The sequence below is a fragment of the Saccostrea echinata genome, unplaced genomic scaffold, assembly GCF_033153115.1.
Source record: "Saccostrea echinata isolate AGI-Se365-2 ecotype Australia unplaced genomic scaffold, CSIRO_AGI_Sech_v1 ptg000076l, whole genome shotgun sequence".
Lineage (NCBI taxonomy): Eukaryota > Metazoa > Mollusca > Bivalvia > Ostreida > Ostreidae > Saccostrea > Saccostrea echinata.
Genome location: NW_026889825.1, coordinates 1,195,306 through 1,217,585, shown reverse-complemented (window position 1 = coordinate 1,217,585; position 22,280 = coordinate 1,195,306). Strand labels below are relative to the sequence as shown.

Here is a 22,280-nt window from a genome sequence, read left to right as displayed (position 1 = left end):
CCATCTTACTTTAACATGCTATTAGCCCTCCATGAATACTGGACTTGAAACCAGGCACGACTTTTCCATATGGTAGCAATGACAATGTCGATGGTGTTGGGAATCTTTCAAGTCCACAGTGTAGCAATGTGAATGTGATAGGACTTTTGAACAATAAACAGAGATGCAAGCGTACTCATGGACATCGGTCTTTCAATAAACCTCTTATACACTTTTGATTCAATACTACCTTATGTAAATACACAAGTGGATCTTTATCACAATTTCACCAAACTTTACTCTGTCGCTAGACTATTTGAAAAGGTCAAAAGATGATCATATTTGGATTCATGGACACCAGAATACAGGCTTGGATCTATCTGTTTCTGTCATGGATTTTGCAAATCATAGGCTTTTTGAACCGCCATGTTTTACAGAAAAGCACATTCTGCTCAAACAACTCGTTTGTTCCTTAAACTTTAATTTGCCAATAAAGGAACTGATGCAGCAAATATAAGTTATATTCTTAATCAGAAAAAGGTCCAGTCTTGTATTCCAACATATTTCAAGTTAAAGTCCACACCTTGTATTTATTACAAAAATACTTCTATTATTGCTTCCAAACTTTTTAATTACAGAAAAAAAACTACAATGCCTAGATATCGAAATTTGAAACTAATCCTCCGACATGTTCATTTTCTTCTCCACCTTACAACTATAGTCCTGACTATAGTCATTATTGGTGACGTAAATATAATTAATAATAAGGTCTTTAATCACTTACTGTAAAAGGACCAAAAATTTAGGAAATCCCGATCTTTCAACTAGCGTCATTTCATAAATATTATGAATTCTGTGGAAGACTACGCCAGGCGATGGACCAAACATGAAGAAGAAGACCATGATACTTTGTCAAAGTGGATTAAAATTATCAGAAAAATGTTGAAATCTCGCATAAAGCAATTGAGGGACAATATGAAAACTATTCTTCTGTTTTCAATCATTCAGAAGTGAAGAAAAAATAAATTGCATAATCAATATTAACTGGTCCAAGCTGACAAAGAAGTGAACGACATTTTCTTTTTGTGAGGCAAACATTTTTTATTGTATTTTAGAGGAACTGGGATTTAATTCTGAAGAGGTAATTCAACTTATATCCAAATCACCCGACCTTTCTAAGAAGGGAATTCTTCAAAATTATATTTCAGTTATAAATATTTTTCAATATTACCAACAATCAAATTGAATTTAAATTACCATTTTTTTTTTACATGTACTGGATTTCTAATCTACGTAAAAATCCTTACAAAGAAAGATACATATAGCTTGCTCCAGTTAATGTTCTACCAAACCCTTTTCTTTGCTACTCACTAAAATATCGACGGCAACAAAGGAGAAATTTCGGGAGTACTGTATAAAGATATATTTGAGAAGTAGTTTAAATCAGACGTGAATACATAAAAACTCTAAGAAACTTTTAGAAAATTTGAAAAATTTCATCCAAAATCATTAACATCAAAACGTTTGACCTTTCAACATTCATACAACCATTACCCTTAAAAAAATAAAGTCCAGGCTTTTGACATATATCATAGACAACTGTTTTTTCAATAAAACGGGGCTCATAAATTGGTCATGTGAATAAGTATTTTGTATTAAACTTTTCTGAATGTACACACAAGTACTCCAAAGTTGACAAAAGTATTAAAAATATGCTCAAGTGTCTGGTTGAATATATTTATGTAGTTTTTTGGAGATACGTCTTCAACAATCTGTCGAATTTTGATTCGATATATCCCTCTACACTCTAAATATAAGATACACTGTACCACAGAGTCTAATCATCTGTTTCATATTTATTATTTTACTAGAAAAAGACGTTACTGTTAACCTTATAACAAAGCTCTCTGATAAATGTGACCACTTCAGCTTTTTTTTTATCGTCAACTTCCTTACTAATGTAGCAACTCCCCTTATTTATGTAGCAACACATCTATACCTTTATTACCTAGATATCGGGTTTATGTCTCCAGTTCATTTGATATGCAAGAACATGCTCTGCCTACGAACAATTTCTAAAACGAGGCAAGCTATTGACAAACAAGTTGATGGAACAATGATATCAAGAGTCTCGTTTAAAGTAAACATTTTGTAAGTTCTATGGTTGATACAATGACCTTGTTGCCAAATATTATCTGTCATTAAGTCGAATGCTGACTGATGTTTTTCATAGTAATTGCTAGGCCATTATCAGATTATTTATACACTGAAATGTCTCCGGATTTTTCTTTTTGCCCGATCATGACGATAGAAACACATGGAGGGTGTGACCGGTTGACAGAAAATGCTTACTTCTCCATTGCAGCTGATTTTTAGAGATCCATGTTTGCTCTGCTCCCGATTTGTATTGTTTCCGTGGCCTCTTGAGCTTGAGCTTAATTACTGATCTCCATATTTCAAAGCGATAGATGGTTCATCTTTGTTTAATAATTAAGGGACATTAATTTGCTGAATTTTAAACAGTAATAGGGTCGTAGCATACTTATATATATGATCTTTCTACTCTTCAAAAATGTTCTTTTAATATTTGACTTTTATAGCTCACCTGAGCTGAAAGCTCAAGTTAGTTATATGATCACCCATTGTCCGGCGACCGTCAAGTAAGTCCGTCTGTAAACTTTTCAGATTTTCAACTTCTTCGCAAGAACCACTGGGACAATTTTAACCAAAGCTAGTACAAATCATCCAAGGGTAAAGGGAACTCTTTATTGTCAAAATGAAGGACCAAACCCCCTTCCAATAAGAGATAATCAAGAAAATACAAAAACAGGGTTGGGCCATTAAAATCTTCTTCTCAAGAACCACTGGACCAAGAAAACTGAAACTTTTGAAACTTTTCAGTGGAAGCATTTTGAGGTAGTGCGGATTATTAATTGTTCAAATCATGATCCCCGCGGGATGAGTGGGACCACAACATAGAATCAAAGTTTTACATTGAAGGATAAAGGAGAAATCTTTAAAATCTTTCTTCAAGAAACATTGGACCAGGAAAGTTGAAAGTTATATGGAAGCATCATGAGGTAGTGTAGATTCTGAATTTTTCAAACCAGGGCCCCCGATGGTAGGGTGGGGCCACAATAGGGAATCGAAGTTTTACATTGAAATAAATAGGAAAAATCTTTGAAATCTTCTTCACAAGAACCACTGAACCAGGAAAACTGAAACTTATGTGGAAGCATCCTAAAAAAGAGTTGATTCTAAATCATACAAATGTTTTCCCCTGGGGGTTGGATGGGGCCATAATAGGGATTAATAATATGGATTATATAGGGAAATGTCTTTAAAACTCTTGAAGAACAAATCCATGATGAATCATATTTATGTTGAAGCATTCTCTGGTTGTGAAGATACAATTTTAGTCAAATAACAGCCACTGTATAGGGTAAGGTCATGAAAGGCAATAAAAATACAGAAAAAATACATGTATACATGCAGAACAGCAGGGCAACAGTGACTAAGGTGAGCGTTGTGGCCCATGGGCTTCTTGTTTAATTTTGTTTTTCAGTTTGGGTTACCCTTTCCAAGCTTGAAATTAAAAAAAAAACAACAACAAAAAACAAAGGTTATGGCGTTTGACTTATAATGTTATTAGTTTTAAATAAACTCTTCAATGACAATTTTTTTAATCAAATAGAGCATGATGATTAAAACTGATGACTGAACGTCAATTTTTAAGTAGTTAATTTGTTCAAGGGTACGCTACCATCTCAATGGAATTTATGATTTGATAAATTTTTGAATATGCAAGATAGATAAATGATGTACTCATATTTCTATAGAATTACTCATTAAGCCTCTTGAATCATTCCTTTGTACATGGACTGCACAATACAGTCTCAAGAAGCATGTTAACCGCTTTTTAGTGCATTTGCTCATAAAAGAAAATCTGAAGAAAACCTGAGAGGCTATAATACAATTCTAATCAGTCTGTAGGTCTTTACAGGCTCAAACGAACCAGGAGGCTCTTCGAAATGAAATCCTATTTCTAAAGGCTTGCTTGATTTCTGAAATCACTTGCCGGCAGAAAAAAATCCATGTGAATATATATTAAAACAGGAAACAGGATATTACCTCTGAGTGAAAGTGGGAAAATCCCAGTTATATAATTTATCTGAGGCAACGAAGAATTGCTGATTTGACAAAATGGAGTATATTGGCATCGGAAAAGACGCACTCTTTGTGTTTGATCAAGTGGCGGGAGTTTTGGGTTATAAGAAGAATGGACAAAGTAGTGGTGCAGATGTAGTGAACAAGGAGATCACAGAAGCACTAAAAGCTCTTCAGAGATCAACTCTTTTCCTGAGAATCGGTGGACTGTCCGGTGCCTTAGCAGTTTCAATGGCTGCGTATGGAGCACATGGTATTTATTGCAAATACTTTGCTTTCATTTTTACATGTGTGAGTACAAATAATTTGTATAATGCTAAGCGATTCATTAATGTTTGCATATACTTTTTTCTAGTCTTGGGGCACTGAGGAAAAAACGAAAGAAATGGGGGATTTTATATTGTAAACTGTAAACAGTTATATAATGCTTGGAGTGGATTTCACCTCACCTTAAAGTATGGAGATAGCCAGGAGTGGGGGGGGGGGGGGGGCAACAATAAAAAATTGTTCTGTTGTGTTATTGTCTAACATGCAAGGATTTTCAACCTTTACATTGCATGGTAAAATCGGAAGTAATAAAAAATTACTTGTGGTATGCAATGGTGATTTCTTTTCAAAAATAATTCCCTACCTGCTCTGATGTTCTTATTTGCTTTTGAAATAAGTAAAGTATTAAATCTAAATTGTATATGCTCGTCTTCTATGTGTATAGAAAAAGTCAAACGTTTTGTGGATGCTTATTCCTCCAAGGCAACTCATCCCACCTCTGATGTTTAAATGGGTCTTTGTTTTTGCCCTGTTCACGATTCGTTTTGTTCACTGAATTAAGGAGAATAATCACTTTCCGTTATCTTGACTTTTTACTTTCTTTTAATTTTTGTCGTGAAGAAAAAAATCTTATGCTTATCAATTCTTTTTAATAAATCATTGCAGTGACATATTTAACGGGTGAGAACCATTTTAACATGTCACAGAGATCTACTTTTTTTTTTTTTTTTTTAAAAAAATGCACATACTTCGGCCGAGGAAACTGCATCATTCGGTGACATTCAATAATTGACATTCTTTATTTTGATAGTTCCTGAATTGCAAAGCAACTTACAACGTCGTCAGGTAAAGTATACATTTTTTTTTAATTACTACACACTGTCCAATAAATATTGATAATAATTATTCGTCATTTTTTGCGATGGAGTATCCCTTATAAACAGTACATAGTGTATGCACTGTTGATAAAGAGAAAAAAGTAACAGGAGTTGAACTTCCATAGTGTGATTGAAATTATCTGAAATGTTTTAGTGAAAAATCAGTAGGAAGATTACTGTCTGCATGATCGTGACTCGCAATGATGATCATGTAAATTCCATATTGTAATTTTTGAATTTATTACAAAAATTACAATATTTCATATAAACTTGCTTTGAATCAATGCAATTAAAGTCAGCATTTTAAAATCAAGTTTTCCCGCGGGAATGCCAATTCAAAGATATTGAATTGGAATACGTTTATCTAAATATCATGTTTTATACGTGAATCTTGAAATTCCGCAATCCATGACATATGAAAATTATGTAAACGCTTACCTCAGAAGGGTACATAAACTGTATCTTGTTAAAAACTTGAACTAAATTTGCCACTCTTTATTTTTTTTTGTAGATATACGAGAAAGGATATAAAATGCAGTTGGTGCATTCTGTTGCACTTGCCTACTCAGATAATTGTAACAAACCATTTTTGGTAAGTACATATGGGCTGCCTATCAGTATTTTTCTGTAGAACTATCTTGACTTCCAATCTTCCAAGATTCGCAGTAGTTTGGTTAAGCATACATTACCTTTCTTAGTCCACAAAATACCATCAAATAGTCAATATTACATGTATCTCAAAGACATTTGAAACAGTTGGTAAAAAGCAAACCACACGATAGAAAGTCTCCTTGTTTTTAAAGAGGGACAACCAGATCATCTTTGTAATGAACTTAATGAACTGTTTATGTGATCGCTTGCATTAAATATGAAGATAACGAACAGTATTCAACCTCGAAAGTCCAATGAAACGATACAAAATTGGAGCAGAACAAACACGGACCTCAAAATTTAGAAGTGGGATCAGGTGTCATGGAAGAGTGAGCGTCCCCTGCATGTTGTACTCTTTCCTTTTTCAGGAAATATAAAATGAATACATCTGATTCGCATAAGGATAATATTTTGTACAACTTTATGACACATTTACAGAGATACTAGTTACAGAGAACGCTTGTTTAAGAGAAAAGAGGGGGAATTGCAAGGATATTATTACAATGACGTTTTTGTTCAAAAGTTGTTAGAATTGTCTTGCTTAAATCATGCATTTTTACATTTTTATCTTATAATTCATGTTCTCAAATTTTAGACTGCAATCCAGCTGCAGATTCCTCCTTAAAAATTTAGGCGAATCCCACTTAGTAACTTAACAATTAGTATTGAAACAAAAAAGTATTTTTTGTAAATGATAATCATTTCATTTTACCTTTACCAATCATTATAAAAGGAAACCCAGGTCTACCTCGAAATAAACATCAAAGAGCCTGCCACATCCGCTTCATTATTGGATATTTCACCGACTACAGATGCAAACAGCCAACTAACTATATGACAAATGGGACGACTGCATCTTTCTTCATCATAACCTTTCCCTGTTTATGTAGTATTTCACAATTCCCTGCATGTGGTGTAAATTTCTCCCAACTGATTTGATACGCAAGTGCATGTTTAGAGTATGATTAATTTTTTAACAGAAGCAGGCTACTGACGAAAAAGTTGATGTTACAGGGTTTTCAACTTTCTTTTTTTTCGCCAGCCTTTTTCAAACTTTTTGGTCGTTATAGTGACTTTATTTCCAAATGCAACTTATCTTTGGGTAAAAAAAAATTACTGACATGATTTCCACCAATTTTTCTACTATTTTTACCATTGAATACTCTGTTTACCTGATTGATCTGAGGGCTCACGGCGGGTGTGATCGGTTGACAGGGGATGCATTCTTCTCGTCGGCATCTGATCCCACCTCTGGTGTTTGCAGTGGTGTGTGTTTTTGTCCCGTTCACTATCGTATTCTTAACTGGATTTATGAAATTGATCATTACATGTATTTGGTATCTTCACCTTTTACATGTTCCTTGATCCATACGTTGGAGAAGCTTCACTCGCGGTTGCTTGGTCATGCATGTTAATTCTTTGAGAAAAACGAATACTTTAGTTTCAAACGCTACTCATCTACACCTTTGGTCTGATTTCATTTGAACTTTGGCATACTATCCGACTACAATAAGGTACATAATTCGGTATATCGGTTTTTTGATTTCGTTAAACGTTGTTGCCATGGTTACGAAAAATTGATATTTCTGTGAAATACTTTCAAAATGCTACAGCTCTTATAGTTTTGGTCTGATTTCAATATATCTTGGCACACAAGCAGACTACACTATGATACATAACTGTATATATCAGCTTTTGATTTTGATGGACCATGTTGCCATGGTTACTAAAAATAGAAATTTCTGTGAAATACTATCAAAATGCTACTCGTCGCCCGCGTGGCGCAGTGGTTAGAGCGTCTACTCTAGAGTCGCGAAGTAAGGAGTTGATCCTTAAGTCGCAGGTTCGAATCCCACTGTGGGACGTGGAGACCGGTCCTTTGGATGAGACCGTATAAACCGAGGTCCCGTGTCGCAGTAGGTGCTGGCACGAAAAAGATCCCTCACTGCTCAATGGCCGTAAGTGCCGAGTATAGGACAAAATTTGCAGCTCTCCACCGGCAAGTGCTGGTGTCTCCATATGAGTGAAAAATTCTCGAGAGGGACGTTAAACAACATACAAACAAACAAACAAACAAACAAACAAACAAACAAACAAACAAACAAAATGCTCCTCCTGCCGTTTTGGTCTGATTCCAATTTAACTTGGCACGTAGACTAAAATAAGATACATAATTCTATCTATTGGTTTTTTGATTTTAATAAATCGTATTGCCATGGTTACTAAAAATAGAAATTTCTGTGAAATTCTTTCAAAACGTTACTACTCCTACACTTTTGCGTCTGATTTCAACATGTGCGCACAAACAGAACACTAAAATACACAATTCTGTTAATTTGTTTTTGATTTCTATGACAGTGTTGCCATGGTAACTAGAATATAAATTTCTATAAAGTACTTTCAAAACGCTACTCCTCCAAAAGTTTTAGTCTGATTTTAATAATACTTTGTACAAACCTAAACTACACTAAGATACTTAATTCTGATTATTGGGTTTGGATTTCGATAAACAGTGTTGCCATGGTAGCTAAAGATAGAAATTTCTGTGAAATACATGTACATAGAAGATAAGGAAAACAATTACACAAGACTTTAAACCTTTTTTTATAGACTGGTGTCTTCTTCACGATGGGAATACTTCTGTATTCCGGCAGCTGTTATGCCCATGCTTTATCAGGTAATGACAGGCTTCGAAAAATCACCTATGCTGGAGAAGCTGTTCTCACGATTGCTTGGTTAAGCATGTTGATTCTTTGAGAAAAATAAACAGTCTAGTTGCAGTCAAGGAAACCAAAACAACATCAACACAAATACTGTATGTTGAAGACGAAACAGATCATTTGTATATATATATATATATATATATATATATATATATATATATATATATATATATATATATATATATATATATATATATATATATATATATATATATTATATATATATATATATATATATAAATTTGATTTAGAATTGTTATTAAAATGTCACATGTACACGTATTTGCTTCCTCTGTTGATGTATTGGATTTATTTTTATCAATTAAATGATTATTTTAGTAATGTAGTTTTATTTTCAATCTTACGGTGAAATTCTGAAAAATATGAATGAAATTATTAAAGCACACCAACAACGTCGTATGATTAATTGAGACTTCATTTCCAGATATACCATTACACAATGTTATGGACAGTGATATTCCTGACGCTTATCACGGAATTCTGATAACTTTTACCCACCAGCATATTGACAAACTAGCAAACAATTTTTTTTAATTGGAAGTTATTAATCAAACAAGATGTGTGTGTGAAACACTGATGCCCCCAGTATTGTAGCTCATGATCAAGGTTAATGTTTTTCAAAAAGTAGGTCAAACTCTAAGGTCATGGTTACAAATGTGATAGAATTTAAAGAAGGTTTTTGTCTCAAGAAAACACATGTAAGATATGAAAACCCTAGCATTAACTGTTTAAAAGTTATGACCATGTTAAAAGTTTTTCAGTACTTCTATTAACAAAAAATATCATGATACATATTTTACTGGAAAAATTATCAAAATTAAAGAAATAAATGGGGTTACGTGTATGAAGCTTGTTATAGCTCGTACACATAAATCTCTAGAGGAATTTTGATTTCGTAGTCAATTAACAAATAACAGATAATTCTGGTAATTTTCTTGCATTGATCATACCTATGAAAAAATAAGAAAATTAGTTTAATGTGTATCTATTTGCCAAATGGAGATTTTCCTGCTTTCATTAAAATACCGTGGCATTTCAGAGGTAATAACTAAACCTGAAAATGAAGTTAATATTGTAGACGATTTAAATCTACTATCACTTGAGTCATATTTACGATTTTTTTTTTATCGTCAGCTGAAAATAAAAATTATAAGTCAGCCATTCGTCACCCGATCATCGACGGTTGAACCGCACTTAAATTTTCATATCGGACATAATTTTGGAAAATATTATAATACATAATGTATAATATATTGGGAAATCCAATACCTAAATGTGAACCGACAGACTTAACAATCTATGGCACGCCGATTGCTTCAAAATTATTTTCTGCACTACCTTAAACAAAAATTACACGAGTAAGTAAAAACTTACACAAAGTGAGGAAAATATACACGAAGTTATTAAAATTTACACAAACTATAGAAAAACTGTACAATCAACAGCATATTTACACTATATAGTGAAGAAATTACACAAACGTAAAAACGAAAACTGCACGAGTGAGAATACATCGACATAACATGCAAATCATCCTCATTGCGCACATTTCATTAATATTCATTAGAGAACAGCTCAATGTGGCTTGGATGCTTGAAACATATTATAAATACAAAAGGAGTAACGAGTATTCTTTTTTAAAAAAGATTATTTTAAAATTCCGCTAGACTCTCAAGAATATGTACAACGAATATTATACATGTAGATAAATTGACAGGCACGCAATCTTAAAGTTGTAGTATATGAACACCCCCGAATAATAAAAAAAAAAACATTCTACACAGAATACATGTATAGATAACGTAAAAAAGGGGGATGCATATTACCAGTTGTGTGTTTAATTGTTGGATTTTTTTTAAGTATGTCATTCCTCTATATAGCAATTTCTTTTGAAAGTTTAAAACAATGACATATAGGCCTAAATAAAAATAAATAAAAACAACATGTGATATAATACAGGAGAGTTAACAACAAATCACACTATTCTCCTCCACCACCCACTGGGTGTACTTTTGGTAATAATCAAGGATGTGCATGCGTGACCTTTTCATACAGATCTCTCTCCCTGCTGCATGGTTCTGGAACGAAAAACACCTGTACGCTAATCGATTTATAGCTCTTTGACACACGAATAATACCTTTTGATTAAAGATTACTAACAATTCATACAAAGATTTTGAAGCAATGTTACGATCATCTGGGTTGTGGAATTTGACCGGAAGTGAACAGTAAAGAAAATCGAGTAAATAATTGTGCAACTTAAATTTTAATATTGAAACGCATACCTCACTTTTTGATATATGAATGTAACAAGGTAGTACATGTAGTCTTAACTTTTGAGCAACGTGTGGTGATTTCATAAAACTCCATGAAAATGTAGAAAAAATATACAGTCGTTTTACTTATGTGAATTAAAGCTTTATTTATGCTGTTTTTAATGTACCGGCGGTAATCTATTTTGAATAGTTAAAATGCATATAAAGGGGTTAAGAAAATTTAAAAATTATAAAGTACAGGCACGTAGTATCGGTTTTTGAAGGGGGGGGGCAGCCAGAATTTTTTTTTGACAACCTACCTGAAAAAAACATTGACAAGCAAAAAAAAAAAAGGTAAAGTGTCCAAACTCGAAAATCCTATTTCGTGGGGGGGGGGGGGGGGGGGGTTCCACCTTCCACTTTCTTTTCGAAACACATTATAATACCAAATTACTTTGATTTAAACTATCCTACAACAAAGGGGGGTGGGGTGGAGGGGCAACCAGCATTTCAGTGGACATGTACAATAGAAGTGGGTTATGTTTGGAAAAAAGTGGGGGCCTCTCCTGATGCTTCGTGCCTGATATATTTTTTAAGAATTTAAGGGTACATATAATAGTCTATCGAAATCTGGATTGCAATTCAACTGAACTGTAACGATATTGTAAGACCAAATTCAAGAAGACATACAAGAGTTGGCTGCACATGCATATTTATTTTCAATGCAGATTTTGACAATAATAAATTTGCACACGATAATAAAACAAAGATTTCTTGAGGTTTTTATTCATCATGTTTTCTTATATTTATTCGTAGTCATGCTCGAAGTAAAACACCTGGTTGATGCCATTGATACACGTGTACAATATTGCTATAAAGTCATGTTCTTTTCAAAATGACTATAGATTTTGGTAAAAAAGTGTTATAACAAAAAATTAGTGTTCGGAAAATAATTAAATTTTATGCATACAAATTCGAAATGTAAAGAGAATTTGTTATCTTGGAAAATATTTGTCAAACCTCGAGATCCATAAAGAACATGATTTATTTGCATTTTTCAAGAGTGATAAAACACGTGCTATGTTCTTTCTATTTATTAGTCCCCTACCGGTGAAACCGGAGGGGACTATAGGTTTCCTCTGAGTCTGTCCCTCCGTCTATCTGTCTGTCTGTCCGTCTGTCTGTCTGTCTGTCTGTCCCTCTGTCTGTCTGTCAGTCTGTCCCACTTGGTTTTCCGCACTTTTTCCTAAACGCTTGCAGATATTGAGCTGATTTTTGGCATGTGAGTGTATCTTGATGAGTTACAGATCAAGTATGCATTTCGTTCCGCTTCATTGATTTTTGACGGAATTATGGCCTTTTCAATTTTTAAGGGTTTTCCGCAATTTTCTTCTGAACGCTTTCAGATATTGAGCTGATTTTTGGTATGTGACTTTACCTTGATTAGTTATAGATCAAGTTCCGCATCATTGATTTTTGACGGAGATATGACATTTTCAATTCTTAAGGGGAACCAGATTACACTTGCCAGTAGGGGACTAGTATTGCTAATGCAATACTCTCAGAATGCTTGTTATAATATCCATTCCCATTTTCTTATTTGTAACATTTTACGTAATTCTCTGTTTTAAAATTTCTGATGTGTCATTATGGTCCAACGATTTGAAACTTTAATAAATACATAGATTCAGATGTTGCGACTCAATCATTCCACGAACCAGATCCACCACAAATGATATGTTTTACCGGTGCCAGGATTATTTGAGTGAGTTTTGTTATTTCATTTGGACAAATTTTAAGTAACAAAACACAAAACCGCATGTACATGTACATAAAGCACATAGAGTATATATTTTTTCCCTTTATCTGGTCCTTTTTATTAGTCCCCTACCGGGAAACCGGAGGGGACTATAGGTTTCCTCTGAGTCCGTCCGTCCGTCTGTCTGTCTGTCTGTCTGTCTGTCCCTCTGTCTGTCTGTCAGTCTGTCCCACTTGGTTTTCCGCACTTTTTTCCTAAACGCTTCCAGATATTGAGCTGATCTTTGGTATGTGATTTTACCTTGATTAGTTATAGATCAAGTTTGCATTTTGTCCCGCTTCATTGATTTCTGACGGAATTATCGCATTTTCAATTCTTAACGGGAACCAGATTACACTTGCTGGTAGGGGACTAGTATTGCTAATGCAATACTCTCAGAATGCTTGTTAAAGGTGAAAACATTTATCAAGTAATCGCCATTACGAATGAGGATAACGCTTACCCTTAGGAATGTCTTGTTTTTTTATTGAGTAGTTTATGACTGAAAATATGCGATATCACTTAAGGAATTCATAACAGTGTAGGCTACAGATATCCAACCAAAATTGATATCCTCATATTTTATAAACAAAGATACATGTATAATTAGAAATAAAATATTTTTTTATGTTTGACTTTAAAACATACTGTGTATATCTAAGGCCAGGTAATCCCCACTTTTTAATCTTTTTGAAAATAAAAAATATATCCAGCCAACTGAATAATTTCCTATTCCTAAATGAAAAAAAAAAATGCCCAAATGAATTCATAATTAGTACAAATGAGAAGTACCAAAATAAATTCCACAATTTAATGATTATAATCAGCAATAATTCTGCCATCATTTTCATGAAGAATCCACTTTAATAATCGTTTTATTACGCATGTGTTAATTTTATTTTATACAAGTACTTTCCGTTAAAGTTGTATCTATAAGTTAGAGAATATTAAAAGGCCATAGAGCGTATTACTTTTAGTTCGGAGTCGAGTGCATCATATGGAATGGTACTTTTTCCCCCGCATTATAACACAAACATGCGATTCCTTTCTTGTCACAATTTATGTCCGGCATCATATAATTCCTCCATATTTTGGCTAGGATCTCGGTCAATATAAGAAAAATATCTCCGAACAACTTTTAAATTTTTTCACAGTTCACAAGAAAACATTTCATTCGTTCGATTGGCATTAGCTAGAAATCGGATCGAGTTTTAGCAAAGAAATAAAGAAGCAAACAAACATGCATATCATCGTCAACACCATATTCTCCCGATTAGTTCCAGCATTCATGAAGAGATAAAGAGTACAGAAAACCAAGAACACAATGAATATTCTATGTGCATAATGATGATATGCGCAGCTGTATGCGCAGTAAAATTGTTTGTGTAATTTTTAGTTTCCTCTGCTCGTGCAGTTTTTGATTTTACGTTTGTGCATTTTATACCCCTTAATCGTGTAAAAAATTTCGGATTCGTGTATTTTTCGTTATGTTTGTGTTAAAATCTTCCAAACTATGTGCAATTTTTACCGATACGTGCAATTTTATTTTACTCGTGTATATTTTTCATCAAGCTCGCGTAGAAAATCGTGATCGTTGTGCAGAAAATAATTTTGAAGCATTCGGCGTGCCATAACAATCTGTCCGTCGATGTTCGTCGGATGATCGAGGGTTTGTCTACGGATTATTCAACGACTGCTTGGATTGAAGAAATCGGCAACCGACGCCAAAATAAATAAATAAATAAAATAAATAAATAAATAAACAAGTAAATTCAAAGAATTGTGGTCCCCCGCTTTCGGTGTCTTGGTGGGTGTGATGTAATTATTTTAGGCATATTGTGTCAAATATGAAGCCCTATCATATATCAATGAAAAGTAATCACCAAAGTTATTCTTTTTTTGGAAATTAGGTCAAATATAAAGGTCAAGAGTCAGAAAACGTTGGCATGCTCGGAAACATTTTGTCAAATGATAATGCACATGTCAAATATGAAAGCCTTATTTCACTCAATCAAAAGTTATAAAGAAAAATAACATTTCTGAAAAGAAGGTCAAACTTCAAGGTCAAGGTTACGAGATCAAAAATCATAGCATATTTGGAAAGGTCTTGTCACAGGAAATGTACATGTGAGATATGAAAACTCTATATCTTCTTATTCAAAAGTTATGACCAGGTTAAAGTTTTTGAGACAGACTGATAGACGAATGAGATTTAATGTCCCCTCGCTTTGGCGAAAGAACAAGTTTGCCTTTCGTTCCGCTTCATTGATTTTTGACGGAATTATGGCCTTTTCAATTATTTGGGGTTTTCCGTAATTTTCTTCTAAACGCTTTCAGATATTGAGCTGATCTTTGGTACGTGACTTTACCATGATTAGTTATAGATCAAGTTTGCATTTCGTTTAGCTTCATTGATTTTTGACGGAATTATGGCATTTTCAATTCTTAACGGGAACCAGATTACACTTGCCGGTAGGGGACTAGTATTGCTAATGCAATACTCTCAGAATGCTTGTTTGTATAAGGTAATTTTTTGTTTGGAGGTGCAAATGGCAAGTACTTGTCATAAAGTTTCCGTTTCTTTTTTAAATAATATTCAAACTTTCACGATTTTCTATTTTATAGGCTTAAAATTGCATGATAAAAAAGTGAAGTAATTGAAGAAAGTTAGTAGTTTGAAATGATGTCATTTTCAAAGCAATTCCAGATATGTTTTGATGCTTTGAAATAAATTTAGTATACTAAATTGTATAAGCTGTAAGCATGCATTGGAAAACAGTTCTATTTCATGATATTCTTGAAGGAATAACAGTTTTAGTGAGGAGGATGCTAATCTTTTCAGCTATAACATAATAATAAGCATAATTAATACAACTGCTTACAGCTCAAGGCATAGAAAAAGCAATGCCAAGTAGCAAAGTTTCTACTTTTCTAAATCACAATAGCTTGGCTTAGTAATTGCATCATTCAATAATTGATATTCTTTACTGTGGGACGTCGAGACCGGTCCTTCGGATGAGATCGTATAAACCGAGATCCCGTGTCGCAGAAGGTGCTGGCACGAAAAAAAATCCCTCACTGCTCAATGGCCCTAAGCACCGATCACAGGTCAAAATCTGCTGCTCTCCATCAGGAAGTGATGGCCTCTCCATATGAGTGAAAAATTCTCGAGAGGGACGTTAAACAACAAACAAACAAACAAACTGTTATAAAATCCTCAAATGCAATATGTGAAACAAGTTACCATGCAACAGAGTCGGGCAATATGCTTATTTGACAGGTCTTGAATAACAAGATACATTTACAGTCAATTTTCATAATTGTTTGTCATTTTCGTTGCGATAGAAGGACGTTTGAAACAGGATAAGTGCATGTAAATGTTAATTTCCAAAAAAAAGTAAATAGAAAAAATGATAATGATAAAAAATAAATAAGATTTCCCAAAAACAAAGCAAAATACTTTTTTAAAAGGTAATAAATACATAATCTCAGTAATGCAAGTACACAGTTAGCGTGGGATCAACGGCGATAATGGTGAATTTAAAAAAAAATGACCAAACGCAAATATATCAAATTGCATTTAAATTACAAGCAAAGGGAATAAATTTCTATGTCTCTGTATATGTTTTAGATAGTGTCTAAATACCTGCCAATGCAAATATCTCATTGATATCTCAATTCACAAAAATGTTATGCCCAAAAATGATGCTAAAAATGTCAGGAGTGCAACACCTTTTCAAGGCTTTTGTGACATTTTGAAAATCCAATATTTTTTTAAGATATGTGAAATAAATAATAATGGTTTTTGGTGGAAATAAAGACTTTCCTGATAATATTCAAAGTATTGCACTTTAAATGTAGACTGTAGCAACTTTTGTTTGACCAGGTTGTGGTCATGGCTGATGTTGAAAAAAAAGAGTTAAATTATACCATGTCAGGAGTGCAACAGAAAAAATGTAGTGTTGCCAAAACATCGATTTTCACAATCTGAAAGACAGTTAAGTCAAAAAAGAATTTTCAAAGTATAAAACAATAACTAATATACAATTTAAAACTTAAAAATGATATATAAATCACAAGCAGCATTAATGAGAGTCAAGTATCTGTGCATACCCAATAATGTCAGGATTGCAACATTTGATGTTTTGCTCCCAAGCATGAAAAAAAACCCCATTTATCAATATATGATTCTCTGATTTTTATTTTGTAAAATAGAGACACAAAGAACATATTAACCAAATAGATTTATCAATTACAGGGTCTGTCTGTGTTTCAGATCTATATATGTCTATGGTCAGGAGTGCAACACATTTTTAAAGTTGAAAAGACTTCTATTCATGCAAAGAAATAATCATTTTAATTAATGATTCATATGCATAATTTAGTACTAAAGTATTGACAGTTTTATAATTAAAATCCTTCTCCTTTTCAATTCCATCAATTCAGGTGTGTTTTGTATTTTCTTTGATTTTTTTATGAATGTAAAAAAATAAACACACTGAAAATGTTTTGTAAAATTCAAGTAATTCCACCTCAACTTCACTGAAACAACAGAACGAGTTCTGATGTAATCTTCGCTTTACAATTCTACTTTAATGCTCTTGGTCAGAGGTGCAACAGGTATGTTAGAATTATTGCTGATCAAATATGAATAAATATAAAGAAAATTGATGAGTAGAATGTTTATTGTTGTCCTCAGTTGCTGACAGTGTTTGTCCTGTGAAGGAAAATATACTATAAAATTTAAATTTTATATTCTAAATATATATATATTCTAGCTAGGAGTTTTTTTTAAACATAAATAGGGAATAATTCAAGACATAAAGCCAAGTTTAAATAGTTTCATGTGTTTTAATTATGAAGTATTGGACTATAAATATTGCACAATTTCGTTACCACTTGTTGTTGCCATCACCTTATAAATTTTTGTGTTCTATGGTTTTTAAAATTTTTTAATGTTACTGCAGTCAGGAGTGCAACAAAACTGTTTTATAATTATAAATAATCTTCATTTATCTTTACTAAAAAAATAAATTAAAAAAAATGTTTGATACTATTTCATGTTCAAAACATTTTGTCTATCAACTAATTACAAAAAAAAATTTAGAGTCAATTCAGAGAATAGTTTTCATCACTCAACACATATTTTTAAATACTATGTATATATTTTATATGTGTATTATATGTGCATCTTTTTTCCTCAAGCATACACAAAAAGAAATAAGAAATGAAAAATAGATTTCGATATTTTCAACCATATTTATTTAAAAATATAATTTTATTTATTTAGTAAAACTTTTTAATAAGTTAAAAATTAATCCGGGAAAAAAAATCAACGAATAAATTGCTCACGTTGTTTACATGTATATGTCGGGAGATTACTTTATAGAAAAAGATCGTTTTTAATTGAATTTATTATTAGGTTTTATTTTGAAGCGGTAAAAAGGCATTGGATGTTTTCTTTTTCATGATAGCTGCCTTTACCGTTTAAAAATAATCATTTTCCAGTGCAACATGTAGCTTTGAGTACTTTCTAAGACTATAATGCCGTGATTGTTTCCTCCTTTAGGACATAAAAAAAATGTAAACTTTGAGTACATAATTTAACAGCTTTAATTGATTAAATAAATTGCTTAGTTTCAAACACCTGCATTTATTTTAAATACACGGATTAAAAAAAAACCCACCTTTTTTTGTTCCGTTTTCTAAACTGGCAAAAGAACTTATTGTTATAACTTATATATAATTAATTTTTCTAATTGATTTTTCACTGCAATGGTACGAAATCGGCGGTTGAAGTATATTAATATCCTGTTTTCGTTTTGGAAAATTCTTGTTTATTTTGCTACTACAAGTTCTCTGCTGAAGGTAAACAAAACTACTGTACAAAATGAAACCTGCAAATTCAAAATACACAAGGGGCGAGACTTTCTTGTCACTCGAATAATTTTTAAGCATCGTGACCAAAGCAGTCCCAGGGAGTGCTGGGACTGCTGGTTTTGCTTCTAGAGAAGTCCCACAGCGATCCCAGAGCAGTCCCGGGGACTGCTTTCTGGGACTGCTTTGATGTCAGGTTGGGTCTTGGTACTGTAAGTGAAAATATGTTATAGTTGATTTTTTTAAAAATTCAATTTGATGGTCATTAATTTGAATTCAGGAATAAGTTCGGATTTTGCACCATGTCTGCGACAATGACAAAGCGACTGAACATTTGTCAATACAAAAATTAACAAAAATAGATAAACTGAAAATGTCGGAGTGGTCAATTGCTTCCAATGATAAACAAAAATATATTAACAGCGAACTCTTGTCCCTATACCTGTATGTGTCTGTTATATATTTGTTTTCAATACAGTATCTTTTGGAAGATGGTTGGTGGTGTCCTAGAGATGAACAATAAGGTTTCGAAATTTTCATTTTCACCCTAAGGGTCAAATGGGGGTCGAAAAAATGACGTTTTCCAAAAGATCATTAGGCTACTGCAAAAAATGTAAGTCAGAGGAGTGCTTAGAACCAGGTTTTTGTAGAGAACGTCATTATTTGGCCCCCGTTTGCCCCTATGGTAAAACTGATAATTCCAGAATCTTATTGCACATCTACAGCATGCATATGAGGATAAAAAGAGGTGTCATATATATATGTATCATGTCATTGTGATTAAAAGAATAGATTATACACGATTCTAGGCTTTCTACAATTTACAATTTTTTTCGTGAATCGTACCGTCGGATCAATAAATAAGTGATTACAGCTGCCCAAAAGGGCGTTTTTGGCATTTGGTTTTTGGATTCGCTATTTGTACGGTGATGTGCATTTTTGATAGCTTGTTTGCTTTTTGTAGCCAGTGTAGCACCAGTTATACAGTCCCTGAAACGTTCTACTTTCCCACTTGAACGGTAAGCGAACGCTGAACGAACGCTGAGCGAACGCAGAGCGATCGGTTGGTGAACAATGTGTGAACACTGAACGCAACTTGAGGAACGGTACATTGTAGGTGAACGCTGAACGGTGAGCGAACGCAGAACGCGAACGGAGCGCGAACGCGAGCGCAAAGTGAACGGTGAACGAACGGTGAACGCAAGCTGAACGATTTATTCGGAATGCCTCTGATCTTTTCCATGCATTGTATCTATTCTATTGTATTCTAATGTCAGGAAAATAAATAAATAAATAAATATTCAAAAATTGTCATAAGAAAGATGAAACATGCACATTAATTAAACTATTAATTAAATTTCTTCAATATTTTCTGCACATATGTATGATGTTTAAATTCAGCTGTTTAATCACACGATTTTTATCGCTGTAAAACATTGTCATTGTTACCGAACGCTGTAGTTTAAAAGATAAAATTATTCTAGTTGTAAAATAAATACGTTTATTCTTATTTAATATATAAAACCATTACAGATAATGATTTTCGAAGAGGACATTACTGACTTATAGAATGAATTACAACTGTTGTAATAAACATATATGTATTTCCGTGTCAAGGCAATTCCGTGTGAAATAATGAGAAAAAAATTAAACATATTTTGTTAGGGTCTGTGGACGTATTGCATGTAAATACACTCGTATTTAAAAAATTTAATGCAATAATATATTTATTCATTTTTTTTTTATGACGAATTCTTTCCATGGAGATACAGTTTAGCAGTGGAGTTTCTCCGCGATTTTGCAATGATTTTTAACAGGTTGGAGAGAATACTCGAAATCGGGTATTATCCGTGAAATCGCGTATAGTCCTTGAAATCGGGGTATCGTTGTATCCGCGAAATCGGGTATAGGCGGTGTAATTACTTTATAATACTTACACAATGGGATGGCGCATTTTACGGAATCAATTTTCACCTACAGATGAATGTTATCTTTAGGTATCACTAGCCAAGTAACGATCTGGAAGTCTTATTTAATGCGCATATGACAACATCATTTCATGATCTTTACCCAAAAAGGCGTTCGTTCTGCTTTATATTTTTCATAATGTTAAAAGTATTTGTAACTTCTTCAAAGTCATACCCAACACAACAAAACTGTAAAATATCCAAAGTCGGGAATTTATAATATTTCCACATCAATACGACAAACATGAACATTTTGTAAATAACTCAAATTATACGGAAACACATTTCACACACTAAATAATGTCACGTGTGAACAGGGGACTGTCTATCGTATCCAATTATGCGTCATTAATTGCTTTCACATTCATCTTGTGCATAAAATCAAATTTATTATAAAATGTATAAACTATTTTATGGTAAAGATGTTTCAAATTACGGCTAAAAATCCAATATAACACGTACATACGTATTTTTTTGGGGGGGGGGGTGGAAGGGGGGTGGGGGGTCACGAATCTATTTTCATGAGTTGATTTTTTTTTTTATCATTTACATATGTACATATTTGCAGAATAGCATTCCTTCCATATATATATTGTACATGTACCAGTACATATGCTTTACAAAAAGAGAATGACAAATAAAGGTAATTAAAAAAAAAATATTAAAATTTCCTTAGGATTCAACATGCCTCCAACGTTTTAGCAACGACAATGATGTTCTTAGCAACACAGCTTGTGAGAGAAAATAACTATTGATCGTTTAATTTTGCTAAGTCGGCAATATTTTACCCTTTTTCGGCGATTTCGGGGGGGGGGGGGGTGTTATTACTGATTACTAGGGAAAAATTCATTTTTCAATTATTTCTTGTCCGATCGCAAGTACTCGGCCAATCTCAGACAAGCAAAAAAAAAAAAAAAAAAACGACTTCGAATGTGTTATGTATGAGTCCAAGGGACACCCCCTTTCAAAGTAATTTTAAAAAATATATAAAATTTCATTGCAGAGTTTGGTGCTAAACGTCATTGAACGTTATATATTCATAGCATGATAAAGGGGGAAGATCTGTTCAACTGATAAAAATCATATTCCCTATATTGCCCTTTTGAGTGAATAGAATTATTCATATCTCCAATACATTCATGCAGTAATTGCTTATATACCAAAACAATACGAGGTTAAAATAGCAACCTGTTATTTTCTACCACGTACGACAAGTATTGAAAATAGCTAAATATAATGATGAAAAGAATAGGAAAAAGACAGTGAGTTATGAAGTTTTATTTCCATGTCGCGTGACGTACTGTCTAGAACCAAACAATGCGTTGTGTAAAATATTATAATAAGGTTTATCACAGACTACCACTAAAAACAAGTGACACCATTTCTTAATTATTTATTTATTAAGTTTGGCATCATATGGCCACGGCTGGTTGCAAATCAATTATTTAAGATACATGTGTTCAGTGGGTGCCGACCCAATTGGTTTTTGGCACACCTCCAATCAAAGCAAACAATCAAACAATCAATCAATCAATCAATATTAACTGTACACATGTCATTTTTTACACTATAAGACTGGCGTTTGCTTTCCAACTTTTGCGGTGCGCCAGCCTTATAAAACAATATTCAATCAATCAATCAATATCAAGTTCAATCAATCAATCAATAAATTTATCAATTCAATTAATGAATATCCA

General features: G+C 33.0%; 1 protein-coding gene across 2 annotated transcripts in view; it reads left to right on the top strand.

The window, feature by feature from the left end:
• Positions 1-4,139: 4,139 nt before the first annotated feature.
• LOC133176522 (transmembrane protein 256 homolog) overlaps positions 4,140-22,280 on the top strand; it is a 97,443-nt gene continuing 79,302 nt past the window's right edge. The window contains exons 1-4 of one of the 2 annotated variants that reach the window (XM_061311640.1): positions 4,140-4,399; positions 5,225-5,259; positions 5,803-5,883; positions 8,553-8,772. In XM_061311640.1, coding sequence (XP_061167624.1) covers positions 4,183-4,399; positions 5,225-5,259; positions 5,803-5,883; positions 8,553-8,699 — 480 coding nt within the window. In that variant the 5' untranslated portion in view covers positions 4,140-4,182 and the 3' untranslated portion in view covers positions 8,700-8,772. Of the gene's footprint in view, positions 4,400-5,224; positions 5,260-5,802; positions 5,884-8,552; positions 8,773-22,280 lie in introns of those variants that run through there. The other variant, XM_061311639.1, reaches the window with a different exon arrangement.